General features: G+C 47.0%; 1 protein-coding gene and 1 long non-coding RNA gene across 3 annotated transcripts; both read left to right on the forward strand.

Moving 5' to 3' along the window:
• Positions 1-775: 775 nt before the first annotated feature.
• Positions 776-26,608, forward strand: YL-1 (Vacuolar protein sorting-associated protein YL-1). Of its 2 annotated transcripts, none has more exons than XM_050179567.2 (5): positions 776-955; positions 1,310-1,463; positions 7,134-7,337; positions 23,777-23,970; positions 25,956-26,608. In XM_050179567.2, the coding sequence occupies exons 2-5, from the start codon at positions 1,353-1,355 to the stop codon at positions 26,524-26,526; spliced, it is 1,080 nt and encodes a 359-aa protein (XP_050035524.1). In that variant the 5' UTR covers positions 776-955; positions 1,310-1,352; the 3' UTR covers positions 26,527-26,608. The 2 variants fall into 2 exon arrangements, with proteins under 2 accessions (XP_050035524.1, XP_054927483.1); XM_055071508.1 differs by lacking the exon at positions 776-955 and adding an exon at positions 962-1,225.
• Positions 9,453-22,320, forward strand: LOC129385189 (uncharacterized). The gene is made up of 2 exons (XR_008612783.2): positions 9,453-9,566; positions 22,201-22,320. It is a non-coding gene; the product is annotated as an uncharacterized lncRNA (long non-coding RNA).

Below are 26,608 nucleotides of genomic sequence, written 5' to 3' on the forward strand. Positions count from 1 at the left end.
TCTGTGTCCTGTGCATATCTCTTGCATGTCTGTGAAGGACGCCATATGGGGACATGCTGCATACATATTCCAGGACCTTTCCTTAATTTGCCATAATGTACAATACGGTCACCGCAAGCACACGCTGTGTGACAGATATATGTATCATTTGCGCGTATACGTACGCGCACACACTTGTGCTTCGGAAGTTCAGCATACTCCTCACTCTTCTAGCTCTTCCCCCAATTGCACTAATGAGTGACTTAATTATTGAACTAACTGAAACATTCAAAATAAATTGTGTTAGAAAATGTGCGACGTAGACACGCGCTGCAAACAGGATATATCTTCGCATCGGCTGACCATCGCACGCTTGCCCTCGCATCCGAAGCACACGGGCACGAGCTGCTCTTTCTTATCATGTGAACTTTGTACGGAACATCACGCTTATGGGGATTCCTTTAATAAGCGAATAGCCTAAAGCATGTTTATTCGTTTACATTGACAATCATGGTCGTAAGTTTCCGACCTACTGAACGTGCTTTACACTTTGAGAGTTGTGCGGCCGCTGTGTATACGCTACCACCATACACACGTCACACCGGTAACGAAACGTTCAGATTTCGCACGCTTTTCAAGTCCACGATAACCTAGGTAGAGTGGACAGCAGGAATAGCATGTGGTAGTGCATGGGTAGTGTTTTCCAAACCTTCGGAGCGCAGTAAAACGCCGCCCGAAGAGAACAACCAGAAAGTGGCTTGTTATGATGGGTAAGAAGTCAATGCAAGCCATAGCTAGTCGCCGCTATAGCCGTTTACCCATAGAGAAAGCATATTTCTTTCTCTATGGAGAAAGTGGTTTACCTTTCCGCTGCGGTGTTTGGGAAAGCGCATGGTTCTGTTGTTCAAATTTGTTTCTTGAAGGCGTTAAGTGATTCCAGGTCGTTGCATCAGATCATGCTGATGTTGTAAAACAGGTGAAGTTTGTGAAAAATGTTGACGACGCAAATGTATCTATTTTACCTTTTTAGTTCGCGAGTTAAATTCAGTGGTGCGTTGGGAAACATTGCAAACTAGACATTACCTGTATGTTATATACGTGCTTTAGCGATTTGCTTCTGTTTACCGTTTGATTTGTGCTCATAGGTGGAAACGGTATATTTGTTGCGGTCGTTGATGTAAAGAGAACTCTTAATTGTACACTTCGATGTGGCGATGCGGCCTTGAAATTGGGTGCACAAAGGAAAGTAGGAACATCGTTGATTTGCTTTCCCCGCTCTGACGCGTCTTTGAAGTATTGCTTATATGAATCGTTTTTGTCCCTGCGGCAGATAAGTTTCCCGAAGCAAGTGAACGAATTCGCCTGCGCCTATCATGGCAGCTACGAGAGAGCGCCGTGTCAATGCCGGCAACAAGCTGGCCCAGCTACTTAATGACGAAGATGAAGCTGACGACTTCTATAAGACCACCTACGGAGGCTTCAACGTAAGGTCTAAACTGCTTTAGTGTTTGCGGGAACTTTAACGACATTTCTGAAAAGGTTGCTTGTTGTTTTTTTTGTTTTTTTTTAGAATACTTACCATGGTTGGCTGCCAAGGAGACATATGGTTGGCTTACAGTACTGCCAGAGATAAATAATAACATTAGGGCACAGCTTTTTGCCACACGGGTCGTCCTCCATCATGGCTGGTGTGATTGTGCCAATGCCAGCCATCTGAAGCAGCCTAATTTTACAAGGCTATGTTTTGTCTGTGAGAAAGTATTGGGCCTGTCTACTAGTTAGCCATAACAGTTAATTGTACAAAGTTTGTGACAGTGCACAACATGCAGCACATGCTACTTGGTACATCTGTTAACCATTACAGCGAATAGGTGGACAGGCGCAGTGCTTCAGCTGTACAGCATACAGTTCACACACAATATTTAGGCAGCTATCTCTTGATGAGCTTTCACTTGCTCATGTCAGCTGAAAACTGCTCACGACCATGCTTTTAAACATTTGGAAAGACTACAGGTGTTGGAGTTCAAGAAAGGAGCAGTTGTGGTGTGCAGGTTAATTGGTGCAGTATTTAGATATTTTTCTTATGCTATGAATATGCTTGTCACAGCTAAACCCTTTGGTTTCGGCATGGGCTTGCAAGACAGTATTTAGAAGTTCTTGTTCATAGTGTTTTAGTGTTATACAATTGCATACAAAGTTTGTCTTTTGTAAGTGGCACAATGATCACTTAGCTAGCCCACCTGAGCAATCAACTGCCAATGTTGGCAATATTTCAAATGCCGTGTGGCACTGTGGCTAAAATGAACATTTTAGCATTCTACTTGCTTCTGTTAGTAGCGGAATTTAGGCAATAACCAATCGTGCTTTTATGAGGGTTTTGTTTTATGCTGCGCGGCAGAGCCGAAGAAGAGAAGATGGAAGAACTGTGTGCGGTGCAGGAAATGCCCGGCTGTCTGCGATCTCATCTCTACGCCACCTCGATCATCTTGTAAATAAATCCATCTCGTCCGTAACAACTTTGGTGGACAGTGCGGGTAATCGCCCTGGACAACCTTCTTCTACGCACCCTCCCACAAAGCTGGCGCTTGTTCGGACTACCGCCTCAAGACACGGACATGAATGAACCCCAAGCAGCTGGCAGCAGCCATGACACAAGCATGCAAGATGACAGTGAGCACCCAAGGCAAGTCATCTGCTGGCTCTCTCAGAAAGGACCGTGCACCATTTCCGGCAAGGCATATGAGGATGCCAACGACTGGCTGAAGTATTATCAAAGGGTAAGCTGTCACAATGGGTGGAACATAACGGTGCAACTTGCTAGCGTCGTTTTGTTTCTTACCAGAGCCGCACTTCTCTGGTTCGATAATAACGAAAGCACGATGACAATGTGGGAAAGCTTCGTTGAGAAAATCAAGAGCTGCTTCGGAGACTCACTTTCAAAAAGAATGAAGGCTGAGCATACGCTTTCCGGTAGATCACAGTTGCCTGGAGAAACATGCATAACCTACATTGAAGAAGTATTGAAACCTTAGAATGTCGTCGGACTGCACGACCCCAATGCCTTGCTCCCCGGTACAGCCAGTCCCAGGCCCCATTTTATGACTGTGCTGTGTACTGCAAGCCACCTGTTTGCTTTAGCTGCAGTATCCGTGAGCATATCACCAGGTATTGTCGCCGACGGCAGTAGCAAGTTTCGGGCATACCCGATTATCAAGCTGGAGGCCAAGGCTGGGCGCCGTGGCAGACCTGCACCTCTTCAACGACAACCGCGTGAACGTGCATCCCGGCGTGAGTCTCTAGCTTCCGGCTGCAGTCTTACTCCTCCTCTGACCGGCTATCATCTCTCGCCATCACTTCGCCATTGCTCACTATCACCACCATTCTGGCTGGGAAACTAGCTGGTGCGACCGATGGAGGTGAGGTCGCGGGACGGTCAAGTAGTCCTCCGTCTGTCGCCATACACAAAAACAAAGTGTTTCTGTGTTGATGGTTTAAACATTGATGGCTTTGTCAATACCAGTGCCACAGTTTCTCTAATTAGTGTTTTGTTTAAGAACCGTCTCGGACACAAAGTGATGTTTGCGTGGGACCAAAAGACTACTTTTCGTGGAGTTGAGGGTGAACTGCTGCAGCCCGTTGGAGTTTGCTCTGCTATAGTGAGTGTGGGTGGACAAGATTTTCCAACTGAATTTGTTGTTTTGGAACACACCACTCATGTCATCCTTGGGATTGACTTTCTTGGTAAATGTGGTGCAATGCTAGATTGTGGGGCCGGTGAAATTTCTCTTCGAAGTCACGTGATAACACCCATACCAGCAGTATCTGGCGTGGACAAGCAGAGTGTATTTTCTGTGTCTCACAATGTACTTTTACCGGCTCCGACTGCGGCATTTGTTCCGGTGACTTCCATGCATTGCCCTCCGCATCGCTGTCATGGTTTAATTGAGCCATACACCCATACTATGTTGAAGAAAAATGTACTGGTTCCTCAATCCATTATAGAATGTGTAGATGGTCGAGTTCACGTGTGGATGGTGAACGCGTCTTTGGAGCAAGTTTTACTGCCGACAGCACTCAAGCTAGCCACTTTTGACTTAGAAGCGAGTGTCAGTATTGATGCCATTGACGCTTCTACCGATGCGACGACAGCAAATTGCAACTACTCTATGGAATTCTACCGCATGGTGAACAAGTCGCTATCCTCTCCAGAGCGGCAAGAATTGCAAAAGGTGCTTGTCCACTATGCACCAGTATTCGATTTCCCGCAAAATTAGCGTCGAATTTCCCTTCCTGACTCGCGAACCCAACACCGTATAAACATTGGCCAAGCAACGCCTATTCGCCAGAAGCCGTACCACGTCTCTCCCACAGAATGAAAAGTAATTGTTAAGGAAGTTCAAGAAATGCTGCGGAAAGGCATTGTTCATGAGTCTTACAGTCCCTGGGCAGCTCCAGTGATACTAGTTAAGAAAAAGGAAAATTCTTGGAGATTCTGTGTTGATTATCGAAGACTTAGCGAAGCCATAAAGAAGGACGTATACCCTCTGCCACACATGGATGATGCTATCGATTGCCTTCACGCAGCCTCCTACATCTCCGTTGGCTTACGATTGGGATACTGGCAAATACCTATGCACCCGACCGATAAAGAGAAAACTGCCTTTGTGACTTCAAGTTTAATGTCATACCTTTCGGTTTATGCAATGCGCCAGCAACTTTTGAAAAGTTTATGGACACAGTGCTGCTCGGATGGAAATGTAATATCTGCACGTGCTACTTCAACAATGTAATCATTCTTGGCAAAACACTTGATGAGAACAATCAGCGACTTGGCGTCGTACTGGACCGCATAGGAAACGCTGGACTGATGTTAAACTCAAAGAAGTGTCACCTCAATGAGTGCCAGACTCTCGTGCTCGGTTTTCTTGTCGGCAAAGATGGTATTTGACCTGACCCTGAAAAGATTGCTGCAGTGTGTGACATTAGCCAACAGAAGACAGTGAAAGACCTCCGTAATTTTCTTGGCTTGTATGAGGACGCATTCCATCAGCTGAAGTATCTACTAACTTGTGGGCCTGTCTTGTGCCATTTCGATCCAGAGGCCATGACTGAGCTACACACTGACGCTAGCGGTGTGGGCATCGGCGTCATCCTCATTCACCTTCATCATGGGTGCCAGCACATTGTTGCGTATGCAAGTCGGACACTGACGAGAGTGGAGCAACATTACTGTCACCGAATTAGAATGCCTGGCAGTAGTCTTCGCCCTCCGGAAGTTTCGGCCATATATGTACGGTCGCCATCTTAAGATAGTGACGGATCATCATTCCCTTTGCTGGCTTGTTGGACTGCGGGATCCTTCTGGACGGCTGGCACATTGGGCTTATGTCTTCAAGAATATACCATTTCTGTTGGCTACAAGAGCAGTCGGTGTCATACCGATGCCGACTGCTTGTCTCGTCTCCCGTCACCACACTCTACTGCTATCGATGACGACTGCGACGACTATCTTGCCAGCATTACGGTGTTTCCTGACCTCAGCACCTTTAATGTGAACAACGTCCTGATCTTACACTCATACCCCTTTTGGAGGCTGCCAGCATGTCAGGTCAGACAATGCCCTTCACGCTGTGTGACAGCCTGCTTTACGAAAAGAATTACTCTGCCAAAGGCGCTTCCTTGCTCATAGTCATTCCCGAACGCCTGCGTACTGCTATTCTTTGCGCTATGCATGATGACATCACTTCGGGTGTCCTTGGCTTTGCTCGCACGCTTCGTTGATTACTCCAGCGCTTTTATTTGCCAAAACTATGGAAGAGCACAAGACAGTACATTGCAAATTGCCCAGGTTGCCAATGTCATAAGAAGCCAGCGATGCCTCCTGCAGGCTTTTTGCAACCAGTGAAACCACCTACCTTACCATTTGAAAAAGTTGGTATCAATTTGCTCGGCCTCCTCCCCAAAAGCTCTACCGGCTGTCGCTGGATTATTGTGTGCGTTGACTACTTGACGCACTATACTGAGACTGCAACGCTTACCTCTGCTAGCGCTGCCGATCCTGCATCACGGTGCACCACGTGTTGTTATAAGTGACCATGGATCGCAATTCACCGCCGACGTTGTTGAAGAACTGCTGCGCCCTTACAGTTCTACTTATCACCATTCAACGCCGTGCCACCCACAAACAAATGGCCTCACCGAACACACAAATCGTACACTTAAGAACATGTTGTCACTGTACATCTAAGCTGATCACAGGAATTGGGATGCTGTGCTGCCCTTTGTCACGTATGCATACGATACAGCCAAGCACAAAGTAACCAGGTATGTGCCTTTCTATCTGTTGTACGCTCGCAGGCCCCGAACGTTCTTGGACACAATTTTGCCATATACACTGAATGAAGGCACATCCATTCTGCAGACATTGTGTCGTTCTGAAGAAGCACATCCACTAGCTCGCTTAAGAACATAGTCTTCGCAAGTTTTGACCAAGGCACGCTATGACACCTGGCATACACGTCACTTTCGATCATGTGTTACTGTGGACACCTCCATGGAAGAAAGGCTTGTATCGCAAGTTTATGTCAACATACAGCGGTCCACTCAGGATACTCAGCCGATTAAGTGACGTTAGCTACGTCATTGCAAAATTGACCGCCAATAATCGCCGGTCGCGGAAGACTCAAGTGGTTCATGTGGCCCGCCTGAAGCAGTACCGTCATAGGGTTCTGGAATCAAGAACAACCAATTATGTGGTTCCCTAACTCGCTCGATGAGCTTCGTCTGTGCTGGAGGAAGATGTTACGCTGCGCGGTGGAGCTGAATAAGAGGAGATGGAAGAACTGCGTGCGGTGCAGAAAATGCCCGACTGCCTGTGATCTCCTCTCTATGCCCCCTCGATCATATTGTAAATAAATCCATCTCATCCGTAACAATATGATTTGCATTACTTAGTACTACGGTCGTGCTTTGAAACTGTTTACTCGTACCTATTCTAGGGAATTAAGCAGAAATTATGTCACTGACCATGTAAAAAGGAACATTCTAATGTTTCAAGTTCTCTACAAAACTCTTGTTCACAATGGCACCGGCATCACAAGCAGTTTCTGATGTATTACCCTGACTCTCTACCAAGACACTTTTGTACATTTCAGGATGAAGAAGATGACAAGGAGTACGAAACCGAGAATGATGAAAGTGATGTGGTGGACTCAGACTTTGACATTGATGAACGAGATGAGCCAATATCGGATCAGGATGATGAAGATGAGGGAGCTAAACGTCGGCGGAGAGTGGTCACCAAGGCTTATGTGGAGCCTCTTTCAGAAAAGAAGCGGAAACGGACTGTGGAAAAAAAGGTAAGAATCTACCTAATGGCCTCTGGCTACAAGAGATTGTAGTTTATCGATGGATGTTACCATGTTATGCTAGTAGTGGATATATTTCCTTCCCAAAACATTACCGTAAAGTATCTGATTGCAATTAGTTATTTCATTAAAACTAATTGATTACAGTGACCAAATACTACCCTACAAAAGTAATTGAGGAAATGGTCAAATAGTAATCAATTAATTCTATGCTATTTTTCTCCGTACTTCTATCAGCGGGGCACAAATGTAATAAATAGTTAAACCTCAATATAACGAAGTCGGTAAAATCAGCAAATCGAAATTTTGTTGTATTGAAATATGACCTTTCGTGCAAGTAGGTACAGTCACTGATCAACTTTTTGTACAGTCGCTGACCGTTTATTCGGACCCCACGGGGACTGCGGGAATGTCCGAATAAACAGGTGTCCGAAAAAGCAGATTAAGAAAAAAAAATGAAATCCTTTATTTCCACGCACTTATTCGGGCTCGGCAGTAGGCCTGAAGAAATCGTGAATGTGCCGTTGCACGCTGTTCCGTTTACGCGCAATCAGATAAGCCTGAATCTCGGAGAGGGTCGTACGGTCACTATAGGCAGCTGAAAGCACAGTCACTGCTTGTACACGCTCCGCATGCGACGGCAGCGTAGCACACGGTGCGTCATCTTCCGACTCAGAGTCATCCTCCGGCGGAGCAGCAGAAAACTGATGACTGATCTCGCCGTCGTCGTGTTCTGAGCATGTCAGTACAGCAGTGTCAGCACCTGTGAAACTGTCAAATGAGACGGTGTCCGGAATCGCAATGCAACCACTGCGCAGGTCTTGGCAGAACATTTTCCGCGTCAGTAGGGAGCACATCGGAAGGTGACAAATCTTAGGCCTCCCGGCACCCGCGTGCCGGCATTCCCCAGCGCAGTCTGCGCGGGCACTGTCGGCGCCATTAGACACTTGATGCGACGTTTCTGTATGCCGCGTTGGATCACCGGAACCTCGACACAGCACACAAAGCAAACACCACCATGCAGACACCAGTCGCACAAACGAAAAACGTGGCCTACAGTCGCCTACTCGCAGCGTCGCGACTGGTCGTGACATTGTCGTGAGCGAAGAACCAAATCAGCTGCTGGATTGTCTTGACATGGCTTACAAAGCTGAAACCGGAACTGCTGTAGAGCCACTCTATCGAACCGGGCAGAAACGATGATGATGAGCGGGGGTTTGCAGTAGCGTCACTTCGTGGGGCAGCAAGGAGGCTCCGTTCAAAACAAAAATGACGCTCAGCAAGTCGAACCATGCACCGGTCAGAGTCGGTGCATGGTGCTCTCGATCGAGTTGACCTAAGGAGTGTCCGAAAAATCAGACGAGAGCTTGCAAAGTGTCCGAACTTTCGGCAGTTGTTATACATTATGGTCTATGGGGAGAATGGCGGTGCCGTGAAGCAGACCGAATAATCGAGCATGTCCGAATTTTTGGAGTCCGGAAAATCAGTCGGCGACTGTACACAGAAAGGGGCTGTAGAATTTCCCAAAGTATCGAGCAATCGAAAAATGCAACCTTAAATGAGAAAAAAATTAATTTTGATAAATTTGGGGGTCAGCGATGAATGATACAGTTTCTTGCCATGTATGTCGATGATATCCTCACATAGGCGATACAAATTAAGCGAAACTAGCCAGGCTTTCACGTGCACTCCAGCCCACAGCTGATAGCGTCGCCCGCACTGGGACGACCGTATCAGGAAAAGTGCTGGCAGTGGGGAGTGAATGCTTCTTTTGCCTCTCACTCCAATGGGTCACAGAAACTCGAGATTATTTAGCCTCCAATACTAAACGCACTGGAAGACAGCTTACATGGTGCTAGGCCATCTCAACACACCCACTCTTTGCACATGCAGCAGCTTACTTCTAAAGCAAGGTACGTGGCTGTGTATGTGCTCAGCTGTGCTTGCAGCCATATGCAGCCACTGCCGAGACCAGATAGCAACTTACCCCCCCTCCCCCCCGCCACCTTACGTGCGCTTGATCGCATTACCATGAGCTCGCTCCTCTCCCCTTCTTTCCCTTTGCTCGTGGTGCCGGAAGGCATCACTTGTGGAGCCACTGCCTAAAGCATACAGTGCGCGCGAGGCACCATAGGATCTTATCGCACTTGGACTTTCTATGGAACATGATCAGGCTCTACTTCAAAGGTCACTCTTGTTGCACAGTGGGCAATTTGAGAGGTGCGTTTACAGTGGAACCCCGTTCATACGTTTTTCACCGGACCGGGGAAAAAAAACGTAACAGCCGGGAAAACGCAACAGTGAGGAAAGCTCCGAAAATGAATTAAAAAAGTGCAGCTTCAACTATAGACAAGTTATTTCCACAGAGTGCGCTTAGGACTTAAAAAAGTCTAGAATGGTGGCTTGCCTTTTCTTTCGCTCGCTAGAAATCGCCACACGTTTCTCAATACCCTGGAAGGCCGCATTGCTGTCAGCGTCGCTGTGAGGTGCGACGTACCTGCGGAGGAGGTCCAGAGCCGCGACGGCTTCTCCAAAGCTAGGATTTGGCAACTCCCCGGCATCATGCGGCTCGTGCTTCTTGTCGTCACCGCGCCACGGCAATGGCAACGGACGAACGAACGAATATCCGCGGGAAATTTTGCCCTCTTTGGCGTAATCATGCTAACGTGCTAACGACTGTTTAGTAGCGAAGCGCGCGCGTCCGAGCAGCCTGGTTGCGCGCAGCGCGGCGTGGGAGAAACGTAAACAAGAGAGGAGAGCAGGCCCGATAGGCGGAGCAACGCCACGAGCAACGCCAACTTCCAGTTTCACTTTAGCTTCACAAAGAGGGCCTCTCAGGGCCTCTCCTGAGTTTCCTTCCTCCGTGAGTCGACCCGTCCAACAACCATGCGGTGACCGTAATCACAGTGATGATAGTAAGATCATTTTTCACGAATGGCCACTTAGTGGCGGCCTCATGCGGCCTCTCGAACTGGCGTGCGGCTTCTTACAGCCAGTTCCATAGCCAAGCCCGGCCAAGCCCAGCCAAAACTTGTCAAAAGCCAAAATGGCGGTTGGAACGCGTTGTCTACTTTAGCCCAGGCGGGTTCGGGGTGCTAAGTTGCGACATATCATGCGGGAACGTTTTCACAGCTACAACGTAACAGCGGGGTTCCTTATACATTGGATCCTATGGAAGCTATGCCGGGACCGGATGAAAACGACGTAGCAGCCGGGAAAACGCAGCAGTGAGGAACGTAACAGCGGGGTTCTACTGTACAACCAGCTGCTTGCAATTCAGTCATTTGACCATCTGCGTTGGCGGAAGTTTTCATTTATTGTCTCGGCATTCCTTTGCAGCAGCAGTGAAATTTCGTTACATTGATGTTCTGAATACATGGGGTTCTATGGACAAAAGGTTATGAAAAGTTAAATACTTTATGTTGAGAATTTCATTATATTGAAGTTCTTTATATAAAGGTTTAACTGTAAAACGAGCTGGCCTGACTCTTTCAGTCATCCTCAGCAGCCCTTCACGCTACCCGTCTTGGTGCCCTAGTGGCTTTGCCGTTGGGCTGCTAAACCTGAGGTCGCGGATCAAATCTCGGCCATGGCGGCCGCATTCCAGTCAGGGTGAAATACAAAAACACCCATGTGCTATGCATTGGGTGCTCGTTAAAGAATCCCAGGTGGTCAAAATTGTTCCGAGTCCCTTACTACGGTGTGCCTCATAATTGTATCATGGTTAGGGCATGTAAAACCACAGAATTTAATTTAATTTAGCCCTTCATGCATTGGTCATCTTTTCTAACATTTGCTTTTCGAAATTTTCAGGGGTTATCTTCTCTCGTCTCTTGTTACGACTTCAGCAGCGACACTCAAAACTGTACTAACACCTTGCATACTAAATTGTAATTACTCATCACCATGATGCTCGCATTTGGGTCCTCTATGAAGTTCAGTGCTTCATTGTTGCCGGGGCTTATCCAATGCTTTCGCAGTAGGGCCAATGAAAAGCTGAAAAAAAAAAGTTTGTAGGAGATTTTCCACCGTCAACGTCCAAAGTGGCCGCTGCTACTGAGTCATAGTAAAGCCACTTTAATTTATCTGCCAATGTATGGTTGAGTGTTAAGATGAGGAAACAAACACTGAGCACCCAGGTTTTCTTTTCTCAACATGCATATCCACGATGTTGCTTTGTGGCCCGACCGCAAGTGTTCTGCAAAACTGTGTTGCCTGCTACATCTTGTCTCATCAATAAAGTAACTGGTTAGATGTTATTTCTAGTATCAGCAAAAATTATTGAATTATGGTGAACATTACCTTGTAAAATTTAATCAATAAATTACAACATATCCAGAAATATAATTGATTAAAAGTAATTAATACATTAAGTTTGTTATACCTGTCTGGTGTTGATGCAGCATTTTTGCAGGAGTGTAGTGTGCTAGTTGGACAGGTGTCCTTGGTACTGCACTGTAATTCAGATCCTTGCAAATCACTGATAACAGTGCTTTTTGGGCAATGCTGTTAAGTGTGCATCCAAAGGGCAAGTTTAGACCAGGCACAGGCTGATCCTGCGAGTCATGTGATCAGCAGACAGTATGGTCTTGCCTGCACACAGATATCCGCATGATGGGCTAAAAAGAGCTGATGACGTGGTGGATGAGGGTTCGAGCACAGAGCAAAGCCAACTAGGCGGCTGCTGTTTGCATGTTTTAATGGTGCTTATTGCCTGCCTTGAGAGGGCTTGACTTGTTGCCGAAACGAGTAGCTTCAGTCACTCTGAAGATCCATGGATCACTAATAGAAAAAAGGTACCTGCATTCCTTGCCTACATGGTCTAATGACATGCTCCAGGCCTGTTACAAGCTTTGAAATTCAGAAGTAGGAACTGTGGCTCCTGGTCTGCAGTTCAGAACAGGTTCGCAATCTGCCATCCAGATGCACTATGAAAAGACAACCACGCAGAACACATTTCCAACAGAATTTTAGTGCAGTATCACTGTGTTTGTTTCCTGCTGCACAATGGTACACGGAGCAGGCATTTTGCCTACTTTGTCTTTTTCTTGCAGTTAAGCACATCTGAAAAATCAAGCATTTCGTTGTTTATTTCTTGTCGACATGTGACAAATCCTGTTAGGAGGGTTGTCACAAGAACACCAACAGGTGGGAATCGCTGACAAATTTTATTACCTAGCTGGCTTGTAACTGAGCCCTTGTGCAGCTTTAATTTTGTCAGCCCAGTTCCATGTACAATTCAACAGTGCGAGTCAGCAGCACAAATAGGTGTTGTGGGTGGTACATATTAAAATTGTAAGCTTATATTATATGTACCGACTTTGAGCTGGTGCTGCTGTTGCAAGAGCTAGCTGTTCCCTGATCCCTTGTGTACATGACCAAGCAAGTCATGCACAGCTTTTCTGTAATCTTTTTAGTGCAGCGACACTGTGAGAGCTTGTTAAAGGGACCCTGCAACGCCTTAATGAAATGTGAAGAATGTGTGGTGTTTATGGTATTGAAGGGTATTTCCACACAAACCTTTTCAAAAAAGCTTTTGAGTGCACTTAATGTATCAACAGCTTTGTCAACAATCAAATGCTGCTGCTTCCATGTTGTCATGGCTCTCCCATCATACTTCACTCAACGCAGTGCTGTTGTTCCTGGCTGGAACAATGCCCACCATGCTCTGTCTGCCATTGTGGCAAGCCTTTGTATTGTAATGACCTTGGAATTCAGTGGCACAATCCTCTGTATGTAGTGGCACTGTTGCAGCTAGGGGTAGCGTTTAGGCTGGGAATCCTCCAGTCACAGGGATGAATACGTCTGCGAGTAGAAACAAAAGAAAGGGTTTATTTTACATATTTACACTGGCTCCAGATGTAGGAGCACACATTTGGCAGTACACGTCATGACATCCTCACTGCACCAAAGATGTCTGCTTTTAAAACAGTCGTCTTCCCTAGGCGACTAGACCAGGGAATCTAATGACTGTGTCTCAGCCAGTCATAATCATCGAACTCTTAGCAAAATATCACCCATGCGGTCGCACTGCTCCGCCGGACTCCACCTCCTAGTGTTGCGCGATCGCCCCCGCGTGCAAGGCAGCCACGTGGTAATTTGGGAACCTGAAGTTGATGCAGTTCCCATAGAAGTCCTCGACGTGGACCCCTTGCATCAATCAGTGGGATCTCCGTGACGGTCAGCTTGCAGCTACTCGGGAAGCCTGGCCTTTACGGTTGTTATCGCATCTACAAAAGCTGGTGGTTGTCACCTTGAAGGGAGCTTCTTTGTTGACCCATCAGCAGTCAGCACCAGGGCTGCGTCGCTGTCTGGGCGGGCGCTGATGAAAGGGGCTGCCTTGTAGGAAGCACCTAAGTAATGTCTATTGCCGTTTTGAGACATAACAGCACCAGTCTTGTAAGGCTTACATCGTTGGTGCAGTGGTATTGTTAACCACTACTAGATTGCACTACCACCCCACAAGTGATAAAAATTCTTGACTTTTGCTATTGCTGAATGTACTTACTTAGTCCTGACATTGAGAGAAATCTGTCTAGTAGCCATCCTGTTTACTCCCACCTAATAGTAATGAGAAAAAGAATCGGCAGACTTCAGGAGGTTGCTTTGGATCTGAAGTCATTTACTGCAGCAACAGGAGGTACTTTTTCTGGTACAATATCGCCTGCTGTATCCTCTCGAATACGTGCACAGATGCCGGCACAAGCACAGTCTACCTGGTTCAGAAAACCTCAGCCAAGGTTGCTAAACATGAATGTTGTGCACTAGCTGAGGCGTTAGCACATCTGGCTCCCAGTTGCATAATTCTGTAGAGTGGATGAAGCCATTTTCTTTTTGCCACATAGTGAGGGTGAAGCTGAAAATAAAGGCATGGCTTGAAACTTGTGTAATTAGTGACTAGCCCTTTCAGTGTCACTGACGTACTGGTACGTTTCCATGTTTCTGTCCCACCATGTTCTTTTGACTTTCCTTTTGTCAGATGGGAATGTGCGAACCACACCAGGAGAGCATTTGCCATTGTCAGTGTCATTGTTTTTATTTCAGCACAACCAAAAATAAACTGCTGTGTTCATTTTTTAATATTGTTATGATAATATTCCTCTAGAGGAGCATCAATGAAGACGCTTTTAAACCTGGTGCGTGCATCCGACCATATGGTTCAGTGCTTGCTCTCCTTGTAAATATATTGTAAATGCGTTCCCTGTTGTGTCTGCCTCCGTGTAACATCTTGCTGGAAGTGCTGGGGGTCTGACACAAGACGGAGCTCCACAGCAGTTGCCAAGTTGCCACTCTCGGCATGTCATCTGGCGGTCAAACTGCATCAGGAGTGGCGACCATGCCAGCCATCATCCTCGCTCCAACCCTTGCACCTTTCTTGGCTCTGATGGCGACGACTTCGACGACTGTATTCGACTCTATGAGTATGTCGGCCACATTACAGGTGGGACCAGATCTTAATGCTGGCGAACGTAACATTTTATCTAAAGGGAATTGCAAAGGCCTGGTTTGATAACAACAAAGAGGAGCTCACAAGCTGGAGCATATGTATGACAAAACTTCATGAGTTGTTTGGCCAACCTGCAGGCTGCTAGTATGCTGCCAGGAAAGAACATGCCTCACGTGTGCAGACGTCTACTGTGTCGTACCTGACATACATTCAAGATGTGCTGGCCATTTGCCGAAAAGTTAATGTTGAGATGACAGAAGGCGATAAGGTCGCGCACGTATTGAAAGGAATCGCGGACGATGTGTTTAACCCTATAGTATTTAAAGCCTCTTCAACAGTCAATGAAATTATTGCTGAAGGTTGACGCTTCAAAGATGCTAAAAGCCGACGCATCTCCTACAACTTCACCCTCCTTCCGAACACGGCAGTGAAATCAACATGTGAGGTTCGTATAGCGCCGCACAAACTATCACGGTCAGAGACTATCACCCGAATTGTTCAACATGAAATTGAAGCTGCATCGCTCACATATTTCGTGTAAGGGGAGCCCAGTGATCCCCAACCGACTATATCGCTTATACAATCCGTTTCGTCAAGAACTGGCAAACGTGGGCATTCAAACCATCTGTTCTGTGAACCGTCCTGACATTTACCCTTCGGCCACCTTCAACCCTCTGCAATGCCATTGTCCTACTCCCAAGTATTGCAATCCGAATGCATGGAGGACGCCTGATGACAAACCACTTTGCTTCTGAAGTGGACATGTCGCACACATTTCGTGGTATTGCCGAAGTCCTTGGCCCGGGCCTTTCCGAACAAGCTTCTCCAGCTCCTGCTATGCACCTCAAAGCCAGCACCAGGTGCCAACTCAAGTTGAACCAGAACCATCTGTCACGAACACTACGTCTGCCGCCCAGTACAGTTGCTCGCCCTCACCGAGGTGAGTGACCTTCTCGTTCACCTTCCCTACGCGTTCCCCATCCCCGTCCTACTCCGTGCATTTTCCTTTGAGATACTGACTGCTGCAGCACCTGCAGGTGATGCTGCTTTTACGACTTGTCTTCAAATTCCTCTGTTGATGCTCCCTACCAATCAGAACCTGATCGTCATTGTAGTGGATGGCCTACTTCTTACACCTTTGATCGACACCGGCGCCCATATTTCTGTTAGGAGCTCTCACCTCCTTCAGCAGTTGAAGAAAGTTATGACCCCTGCCCCACCACGTGCTGTCCGTGTGGCCGATGGTAGTAGCTGGCCTATGTACCCCACGTGTCAGCATTGCGGGCCGCCAAACTTCTGTTTTGTTCATCGTCCTCACCTGCTGTTCCAATGACGTCATCCTCGGTGTTGACTTTTTATCCGCCCATTCTGCCCTCATTGATTGTTCCCCTGGTACTGTACAGCTTGACCTACCAAGTGCAATGGATCAACCTGGACCAGCTAAGAGTCGACTCTGTTCTGCCGAGCACGTCCGTTTGCCGCCACAAGCCGTGACTTGTGTTTCTGTTACACCCTCTCCACCAGTACCTGACGGTGACTATGTGTTTGCTCCCATCACTGCCGTTCTGTTGATGCACAGTGTTGGTATTCCACACACTGTGTGGAATACGTGAACTCTGTGGAATACGTGAATATGTGGAACTCTACGTGACAATCTTGCTTGCCTTCCTGTGCTTAATTTCGGGCTGCGCTCACAAGTCCTCACACAGGGCATTTCCCTAGCTATGCTGAACCCTTTCTATGACTACATCATCTCAGCCTTGTCTCCACCTGATGTTGCTCACTCGCACACCGCTTATATCCCATCGTCTTCACCAGGTCTGTCTTCTACTGACTTAACAAAATGATCGCTCCAGACCTTTCACCCCATCAAGTTGATTATCTCCTTCGCCTCCTCTCCTCTTATCTGGACGTCTTTGACCTTTGTGACCATTCTCTGGGTCAAACCTGCACTGTCAAACGCCACATAAACACTGGCGATGTCCATCCATTCCACCGACAGCCATACGGGCATCACCAGCTGCGTGCCACATCATACAAAAGGAGGTTGACATGATGCTTGCCAAAGATATAATTGAGCCGTCCTGCAGCCCTTGGGCTTCTACTGTGGTTCTTGTTAAAGAAAAAGAAGACAACTGGAGATTTTGCATGAACTACCGGCAACTTAACAATATCACCAAAAAAAGATGTTTACCTGCTCCCATGCATAGACGATGCCCTGGATTGCCTTCATGGCGCCAAGTATTTTTCTTCAATCGACCGTCGGACAGGATACTGGCAGATCGGCGTCAATGACATGGACCACGAGAAGGCCGCTTTTGTTATCCCTCATGGCCTTTATCAGTTTAAAGTCATGCCCTTCGGCTTATGCAACGCCCCAGCTACTTTCGAACGCACTGTTCTGCTCTTACACTGTTCTAAATGGTCCATTTGCTTGTGTTATCTCGACGATGTCATTGTATTTTCACCAACATTTGAAACACATCTCGACTTACTTTCCTCTATCCTTTCTGTGTTTTACAATGCCGGCCTGCACCTTAATTCATCCAAGTACCACTTCAGATGTCAGCAGCTTACAATGCTCAGTCACCTCGTCGACTTGACCGGTGTTCGCCCCGAGCCTCACAAAGTTCGTTGCTTTCTGGTACTGTGCCCCTACTTCTGTCGTTTTGTCAACAATTTCGTGGAAATCGCACATCCTCTCACAGAAAGGCATCTCATTTTTTTTTTTTTTTGCAGTGCTGCACAGGCTGCCGCCTTCTCTACCCTCATCATATCGCAGACCACACCTATCCTGGCTCATTTCGATGGCTGCGCTACAACAGAGCTCCGTACCAATGCCAGCGGCTACGGAATCGGCTGCCCCTGTTATCGCCTATCCAAGCCGTCTCCTTTCTCTAGCCGAACAGAACTACTCCATCACGGAACGGGAGTGTCTTAATCTCGTTTGGGTGGTGGGCGTATTCCACTCCTACTTACATGGCCGGCATTTCATCGTCACTGCCGATCACCACGCACTTTGCCGGCTTTCGTCCCTTAAGGATCCCACTAGGCATCTTGGTCGCTGGGCACTGCGGCTTCAAGAATACACCTACTCTGTCTCTTATAAGTCTGGCCGATTGCAATGGGACGCTGACTGTTTCTCTTGCAATCTTTTGGATCTGCCTGAAGCCTCTGATGATGCGCCTGCATGTGTACTCTCGCTCTCCACTTTAAGCCACATTTGTGATGGACAGCGCCATGATCCCATCTTACATGAGCTTATTCAGAAGCTGGATTCTGCAGCACCCGAACTCTCCCTTCGCCTCTTCGTGCTTAAACATAGTACATTATATCACCACAACTTTCACCCAGACGGACATGAACGGCTGCTTGTTCCTATGCATCTGTGCGTGAGCATTCTTGGTCAGCTTCATGATGCCCTGACCGCTGGTCATCTTGGAGCTTCCCGGACCTATGATCGCGTTCGGCGTCACTTCTTTTGGGCTGGTCTTAAAGGGACACTAAAGTTTAATATTAAGTCAACGTGGACTGTTGAAACACCATCCCAGAAACCTCGAAACGCTTGTTTCATGCGAAGAAGAGACTTATTTTAAGAGAAAATGCGTTCTGAAGCGTCCGCCTAGCTCTAGCGCAGTTCAAATCACCCGCCCCCCGATCGAGGAGTATTGACGTCATGGTCTCATAGTGACGTTGCGCCGTCGGTGAGTAAAACGGCTCCCGCAGACGGTGCTACCGCTTTTCTGCGCAAAACGAAAACGCGCGGCCGGAAACAGAGCCAAGACAGAGCCGACAGCAGCGCGAAAGCGGAGCTATGGGGGCTAGCGGAAGGGAAAGCGCGCGACGATAAGCTTGTTCTTTATTTTATGACGCCAACTTCGACGCTCGTTGCAACGGACAACCCTGACAACGACACATTGGCTCGAGATGCTGGGGTCGTTGGCTTGCGATTTAAGACTGATGAACGTGACCTGCTGCTGAGGGCTCGCACTGCCGGTGTCGTTGCGTACTACTACGCCGACGGCCTGCTTTGAAAGGTACTCCACGCGACTTCACTAAGTCGGCGTTGAACTCGTAATCCTTTGGACGAAAGTGCAACGAGCACACTATGTGATTTTTCGGCTCTTTGCCAGCGCGCTGTGGCAGAGGTACGGCACCTAACCATTTCGAACGGAGAGGTTCACTCGTTGGCACACAGTGATAAGTAACGTTGGATTCGCCGCTGCAACTGCCCTTGGCCAAGTTCCGCAGACCGTTCGCACATCCCACAGCATCACATGGACGTGGCATTCTCGCTGCTTGTTCCAAGTGCAAGTTTCGCGAGCCAGCAGGACCACCACAGCACGACGCGATAAAGAAACAACTGAAACTTTAACGTGCGCGCACAGTCGAGCGAAAACGAAACCTTTCGATCACCCGTACTACTCAAGGGTAACGTGAAAATGTTATTTTTTCTTAGAATTGAATAGAAGTAGGCAAGTAGCACTTTCTTCCGTCTTATAATCTAATGAAATGATCTTTTTAATACGAGTTCTACGAGTAATACGAGTACTAGCGACATAAATTATGAGGAGTGCTTTCGTCATCGGGCTAGTACCGGAATGTTGCTGGGGGGTCTCAAATCGTGTCATGCATTTACCTCAATTTCTCGGTTACTAAAGCTCTGTTCGCGATAATATTGACGCCTTAGACGTTCTAGAGCATTGCTTTATCACTTTAACTTGACTTTCTGGTAACCTTTAGTGTCCCTTTAACCATCCTGTTTGTCGCTAAGTCGCTGCATGGGAACTGTGTGAACGCCGAAAAAAAAAAAAAAAAAACTATACCTCCTGCTGGGCTCCTTCAGCCCCTTGACATCCCATCTGACTCCTTCTTCCGAGTTGGTCTTGACCTCCTCAGTTCTTTCCCTGCCTCTGCTGCTGGCAACAAATGGATTGCTGCTGCTACAGACCACATCATCTGATATGCAATTACAGTAAAACCTCGTTAAATCGTACCCGCTTGAACAGTAGTTTCATTTTAAAAGTAGTAAAGTCATTTTTCCGGCTAAGCGGCCATTGAGCGTAATGTGTTTTGTATCTGTGTAAATTGTACCAGCATATTGTGTACGTATCGGTTAACACGTAGTGTTTCCACTTTTCATCGCGCAAACACAGCGGTACATCATCTTCATCGGGTGGCCCGGCAGAACAAGCCTCAGAGATGAGAACAACCGCCTCCAAGCGCCCTGTGTGTTTGCGCGTAAAGCCACATCAACGTCAACATCATTTTGACGCCGTGCCAGAGAGCGTTGTGGTCATGGAGGAAGGAAGTATTTTTTTGTCCTCCATGGTTGTGGCATCGTGCGACCAAAGACTCGTGTTATTGCTGAAGCTCGGATGAAAAAGACGCCAGGTGCTTAGCATAGAAGAAAAATTAGACATTGTTCATGCTATTGAATGTGACATGAAGAAGTTGGCGCTGGCACCCGACAGGCATCTACTGTTGACTACGGTGTGTGGCGTTTGAAATGCGAAGAAGTTGCTCGGCAGCGCTGCTGCGACCGCAAAGAGATTTCGGCTACGAGGTTCAACTTTTTGCCCTCGTTGTCTCTGTTGTTGCCAAAGTGTCGCCAAGCAAGAGTGATGAGGATGACACGGGAAGCACAGCGTGTGTGATTCAGGCCCTACAGTGGTTCAGGCCTTACATGTTACGTCAGCCTCGTGAATGCAATCGTCACGGTGAGGACAGCACCCCGCAATGAAAAAGGCGTCCCGCGACTTCTGCAGCGCTATCCCGCCCGTGCACGGAGAATATGCAACGGCAACGAGGAATCTGCCTTGCGAGTGTTTGCCGAGGGGGCTGGCTGAAATGCTGGCTCGCAGCTTCATTAAGTTTGTGGCTGCTGTCGTCGCTACTAGGCCGCCGCGGCATCAAATGAAAATAACGCCTTTGTCGCGCGAAGTGAATAAATACTACATGTTTTTTCCCCTTTCATCACACTTTCTCTGAGTTATGTTTTTGACAGGTAAGTGGGCAATCTCATGCTATTTCGGTTAAGCAGTACTACCGTTTAGTACATACTTTTTCCAAGCTCCGGCCAACTATGGTTTAACGAGGTTTCACTGTACATGCAGTCTCCCTACCAGTTGTGCTACGGATGTCGCTAATTTCCTGCTACATAATGTCATCTTACATCATGGAGCCCCTTGTCAACGCCTCACCGACCGTGGTCGCTACTTTCTCTCCAGCTTTATGGATGACCTGCTTTGCTCCTGCGTGACAATACACAAATTTACGATGATTGCCACCCTTGCTGAACGATTGCTTGACTGAACGATTCAACTATACGCTAACTGACATGCTTTCTCTGCGTGTCTCTTCTGACCATTAAGACTGGGACACTGCGTTGCCCTTCGTTACATTTGTCAACAATTCCTTTCGTCACAATGCTGCTGGTTTTTTACCCCTTTTATCTTCTGTTTGGCCATGACCGAATGTTACCTTTTGACGCTATCATTCCCGCTGCTGACCATTTGTGCACTGAGTATGTCCGCGATACCATTTCCAAAGCTGACGAGGCACACCAGATTTCTCGCCATCGGCTTATGATATTGCAAAACCACCAGAGGCACCGATATGACTCCTGTCATCAAGACATTATCTATACCCAGGGTGCCCTTGTGCTTCTGTGGACTCCAACTCAGCATGTTGGACTCTGAAAAATTGCTTTCTAGGTACTCCGGACCATATCATGTCTTAAGACGTGTAACGGACATCACTTAAGAGGTTGGCCCACTCAAGTCTTCCTATCCCTCCGTTTCGCCACCTGCAGACGTTCATGTGTCCCACCTTAAACTTTACTGGTCCCCTACACTGCAGCAAGCACCGTGACGGTGCTTCAGCAGCCGGGGGTCATTTTACAATAATATTCCTCCATAGGAGTGTGGAGGAAGAAGGCGCTTTTGGACCTGCCTCCACATAACAATATCCGAGAAAAAGCTCAATGCTGAAATGATGGTGTGACGGCTCCGTGAGGGAAAGGACGGATGGGCATAGCAAGCCTTGGTCTCAGTTTAAACTGCTGTCGCAGTAAAGAAAGTGACGGAGCTTGTAAAGTTAAAGGGGCCTTGAACCACTTTTATTGAAGGGGAGAAATGCATTCCAAGTTAAACTAGGCTATTTCAGAAATACTTTGGCGCACAAAGTACTTCACTGCGTTAAACAGGAGCAGAGTTATTGGCAATCAAACATGCCCTTTGTGGTGCTTCTGCTTCTTCTTCAATGCCTTGCACTGCGAAGACTACAGCGGAGCAGGGCATGCCCACAACGCTCCGCCTACTGAATGTCACCGTGGCGTGCAGTTGAGATTTGCAGTACGGTAGCTAGCTGGGCGAGTCGGTACATTTGCATTATTATTACTTGCAGTGCGCACTAGAAACATGGACGAAGAGGAGAGACAAAGCACAAGTGTGGACCACATGTCTGGCCACATACGGCTGACCACTTATGGCTGTTTGAATGCAATAAACTTTTAGTCGTGAGTCAGCGCTCGTGTTTTGTTTCTCTTCTTCCTCCGTGTTTTTAGTGCACCCTGTAAGTAATAATAGTTCAGATGTGATTTTGCATGTTGACATAGATGCCATTATTTCCAATTTTGGTGTCCCTGATGCACCAAACATGCTGAATGCAGTTGTCCTCAGCGAGCTTTAATGTTCTCAGCCAGTGGACTCATTGCGGCACCTAGCGGCAGATGCAGCATCTACGCTACGTAGCAGACCCCAAGCTACATGCAACAACAGCACTTGCTTTGTGCACGAAAGAGCTAGAGTGCGTGTTTGCGCTCATATGCTCCTGTCTGGCTGTGCTACGTGGTGCACACTGGCTTTGTCCTCAACCAGCTTGATCGATGGATAGTAGCCACACCCAACTCATTTTGAAGCGCTATCAATAGCTGAATCTGAAGCAGTCTGCCAAGGCATCTAACCAGGAGCGGCCAGAAGTTGGCACGTGCTGTCAAGCGTGCGTGTGGTCTGACCTCAAATGTTTCATGGTTCGAGGTAGTGAGTGTGCAAAATTAGTCAAAATTATCGAGATCCGACAGCTATGACACCGATAAGTAGAGTGGCCAAAGCTTAATTCCTATGCTGGCGGCCAAGTGTGAGCAGATGATAGTTTAATTCTTTTTGGAAGTATGTAAATATTATTGAAATTTGAAAGCATACTTTTGCTTACTCCAGCCTGTTTATTAAACTGCATAAATAAATATACACAATAATAGTAGGACGGAGCGCACTGATCCAGACACCCTTCTTGATTGATGTCAGCTATTGGCCAATAGCTGCCTATGGGAATCCGCTATATTGTGAAATAAAGCATCCAGAAAAGAGTGAGGAGCATGCTTCTTTTGAAAAGAGAGCATTTGAGAGAAAGGTAACTTTGCACTCTGCTTGTGAGATCCACGCACCGTGCACGACTGCAAAATTTGGCTGAGATGTTCACAGCAGTCTATGCTGTCCGTGGGCTGTGTTTCTTCACCAAGCCCGAAAGGTGGTTCAGGGCCCTTTGAATAAAAGGCAGGCAGCCTATTGAATTAAGTTGTGGGTTCGTGGCTTCATGTGCCGGAATAATTTTTGGCTCAGATGTTCATGACAGTATTGTGTAGCGACCAAGAAAATTACTTTGTTGAATGAGCGCTGCATGGCTCTTTTATGAGATTTGAAGTTGTTGGCTTCATTGCTGCGTATTCTAACGCTGCCATGACTGGAGTCGCACAGAATCTGTCTGTGAAACAGGCTTCAGGGAAACTTAGTCACATCATTAGGTAGAAAGGGGGGCCAGCCAGTGACATTATGGGATCAATACATAAGTTCATGAGATGTAAAAATTACCTGCATGCAGCTTAGGACTCCCAATATGCCGCCCCATGTGTTTCAAGATAGGGTGATGTCTCTGGGAAAATTGTTTTATCGAATGTCATGGCACACCTTTTCTTTGCCAACAGCAACAGAAAACAGAGAAACCAGCAAAAAGACGCCGCACTCAAAGCTCCGTTGACAAGGAAGACAGCTCAGCACTGAATGCCTTTCCATCTGCTGAGCGCAAGTCAGTGCGGAGATCCACCCAGGCCAAGAGCCAGGAAACGGAGCGCAGGCGGCAGGCTCACGAGGAGCAACGCAGGCAGCGGCACCCACGAAAGTGAGCACATTTGTCTGGCTTTGTGTTGTAGTCAAGCCCCTTTACAATGAAACACTTGGATCCTCCAAAATCCTTAGTTATACAGGTGACTTCGTTGTAAATATTGCAAACTGGATCACACGCCGTATAGATCAGAATGAGCATGCTCAGCAAAAAAAGAAAAATACTTTTTTAACATGAACCCAAGAAATACTTAGTGAAAAGTTTCATTAAATTTCTTCTGCCCACTTGATCTGATGGAATGTACAACTGTAGTCAACCTTACACAGTATCTGGATTCACAGCACATTCCTCTGTGAAACCCAGGAGTGATGGAAGCTACAGCTGCAAAGTTGAAAATGCTGCTGTTGCCTCTTTCAAAATATACTGTAGCAATAGCTAACGCCACTGGTGAGTCATAGTACTAGTAGTAGTGTGTGAATAATGTTAGCCTAGTTTTGGGCTTCTTGCTGGCAGGTTCTGCTAGTGGGGGACATCAGTGTTTGCCCTGCTGGGCCGTCTTTCTTTCTTTTGTTGGGTCATTTAATTGCTACCATAGCTAATTACTGTAGATACCGTACCTGAACTTGCCTGTGTAATCTTTATTACAATGTTGACAGATGCTCCCTTGTGCATGCAGCTCAATGGCATTGCTATATGTGCTCGCCAGCTATTGCGAATGCCTAAACTTCTTCGTTGTATCAACAACTTCATTTTCATGGTGTTCTCTGTGCAGGCAGTCACAAAAAATGTGAAAGGTAGGAGCTTGGCCAGGACACATGGAATACGTTGTTACTTATTTTTATTTATTTCTCTTAGTGCCCCTCTCAGTAGAGAGTATAGTAGGTGGGTGATACAGAAGTGTTACGAAGTGTTACAAGTGACAAATGTGCACCTAAATAGAGCTTTGCAAGCAAATAAACATTCAAAATTAAAATTCCACGTATTACCAACAGGTCATTTCGGTGTAGAGGCATTCAGTCTATAAGTGTTCGACATTATTAGAGTTTTAATCTGTTTGTGTGTCGATTGTCATTTGTGGAATACCAGAACATCAAAAACCTAGACAGCAGCAGCAGCCCTGGTGGTGGCATCTTGCCGTGCTTTGTTCAACTGTGATATGTTAAAAATGCTTTTGTATTGTGTTACCGCTACCGTCAAAGAAAAAGAACCTCTTTTATACATAAAAGATAATGTTGCTCTTGTGCTTTATTCCAGCAGCTCAGTAAGATGAGCTCATAATTGAAGTAATGATTGTGTGGGCTCTGGTTGAGCACAATGTCACAAGATGGTGCCTGCAGCACTGCTGTTCATGACTATTTTTTGATGTGTTGTGAAAACAACACATGTATAGACAGTTTGCCTGCCAAGTTCTGAATTAACTGGAAAATTTACACATATTTGTACCGCCATCATGAATGGTTCTGCAGCTGAGGAAATATCTTCCAGATACCGGACTTCCCAACTTACACATGCAATGATTGCCATTGGTCTAGCCACATAAAAATAAAGCCAGTAAGTGTGGCTGAACTGAATGCCCCCATTATTATGGAGTCATAATGCAACTGCAGGGCCACAATTTCAGCCACTCAACATAGAAAATTTTAGTGCTGTTGCTGCTGGATTGATTGTGGCTTTTACTAATTGTGACCGTAAAGTTTCTTAGAATATTATCTTAAGGGAAATCGGGTGCCACAAGTGAGTTTCCTAATGGGCACTGTGCTGTCATGGGAATCGTGGTATATGGCTGTGCAAGGCTTGTGGTGGCGTGTGTCGAGCGAGGCTTGGCCTGAAATGTGCATATGCATGCACACCTAAAGCTTTTTGAAAATAAAATCTTCATAAAAGGTTTTCATCACTCGTATGACAGCTTTCAGTTAAGCAAAGGCTTGTCAAGTATGTTTTTATGTGTGTGAAAAGATATTACGCAGCAGTTTGTTGAGGCTGTCCTTGTGAACTATATATAACTGAGAGTTCCATGAAATCCACTTCTCCAAAATCTGCAGGTCTGGCGCAGAGCACTCGTGGCATCCGACTCAGGAGGAGCTGCTTGAGGAGGCCAAGCTTACAGAGCAGGAGAACTTGCGCTCTTTAGAGTCGTATCAAAGACTAGAGCTGGAGAAGAAAAAAGCCAAGATTGTCAAGAACACGAATCGAGGCCCCATGATACGTTACCACTCCATCTCCATGCCACTTATTGAAGAAGTGGATGTAGAAGGACCCGTTGCCTCAACAGCGCGGTGTTCCCGCAACTTTATCACATTCCCAGATGAATCCACCCTGAAGGAGCATTTTCCCGGGGGCCGGCCCAAGCCAGCAAACCGCAGTGTGTGTCCCATCACGCGTCTGCCGGCACGCTATTTCGACCCCGTCACGTTAATCCCTTATGCCAACCTGCAAGCTTTCCGAGTGCTTCGTGAAGCGTACTATGCACAGCTGGAGCAGAAAGGTGATGTTCGCCAACCAGAAGTGGCAGCTTGGGTCGAGTGGCGCAAGCGGAATCGGGCCCAAAGAGCAGCACTTGCCAGTGCAAATAAAGCTGCTGCTGCCGCTGCTGCCGCCGCAGCTGCAACATGAAAACGTGTTGTTGTACAAGTACTGTTGTAAAGGTGTTTGATACTGAGTTGTTTTGTTTATAAAAATGAAAATGCTGTATGAA

Source organism: Dermacentor andersoni, chromosome 5 (assembly GCF_023375885.2).
Source record: "Dermacentor andersoni chromosome 5, qqDerAnde1_hic_scaffold, whole genome shotgun sequence".
NCBI lineage: Eukaryota > Metazoa > Arthropoda > Arachnida > Ixodida > Ixodidae > Dermacentor > Dermacentor andersoni.

What these genes read in the sequence shown, in the direction of transcription:
- YL-1 (XM_050179567.2), top strand. Translation starts at nt 1,353, where the DNA reads ATGGCAGCTACGAGAGAGCGCCGTGTCAATGCCGGCAACAAGCTGGCC. An exon ending in AACGGACTGTGGAAAAAAAG is followed by an intron (nt 7,338 to 23,776) that starts GTAAGAATCTAC and finishes CTTTGCCAACAG; the next exon opens with CAACAGAAAACAGAGAAACC. An exon ending in AGGCAGCGGCACCCACGAAA is followed by an intron (nt 23,971 to 25,955) that starts GTGAGCACATTT and finishes CAAAATCTGCAG; the next exon opens with GTCTGGCGCAGAGCACTCGT.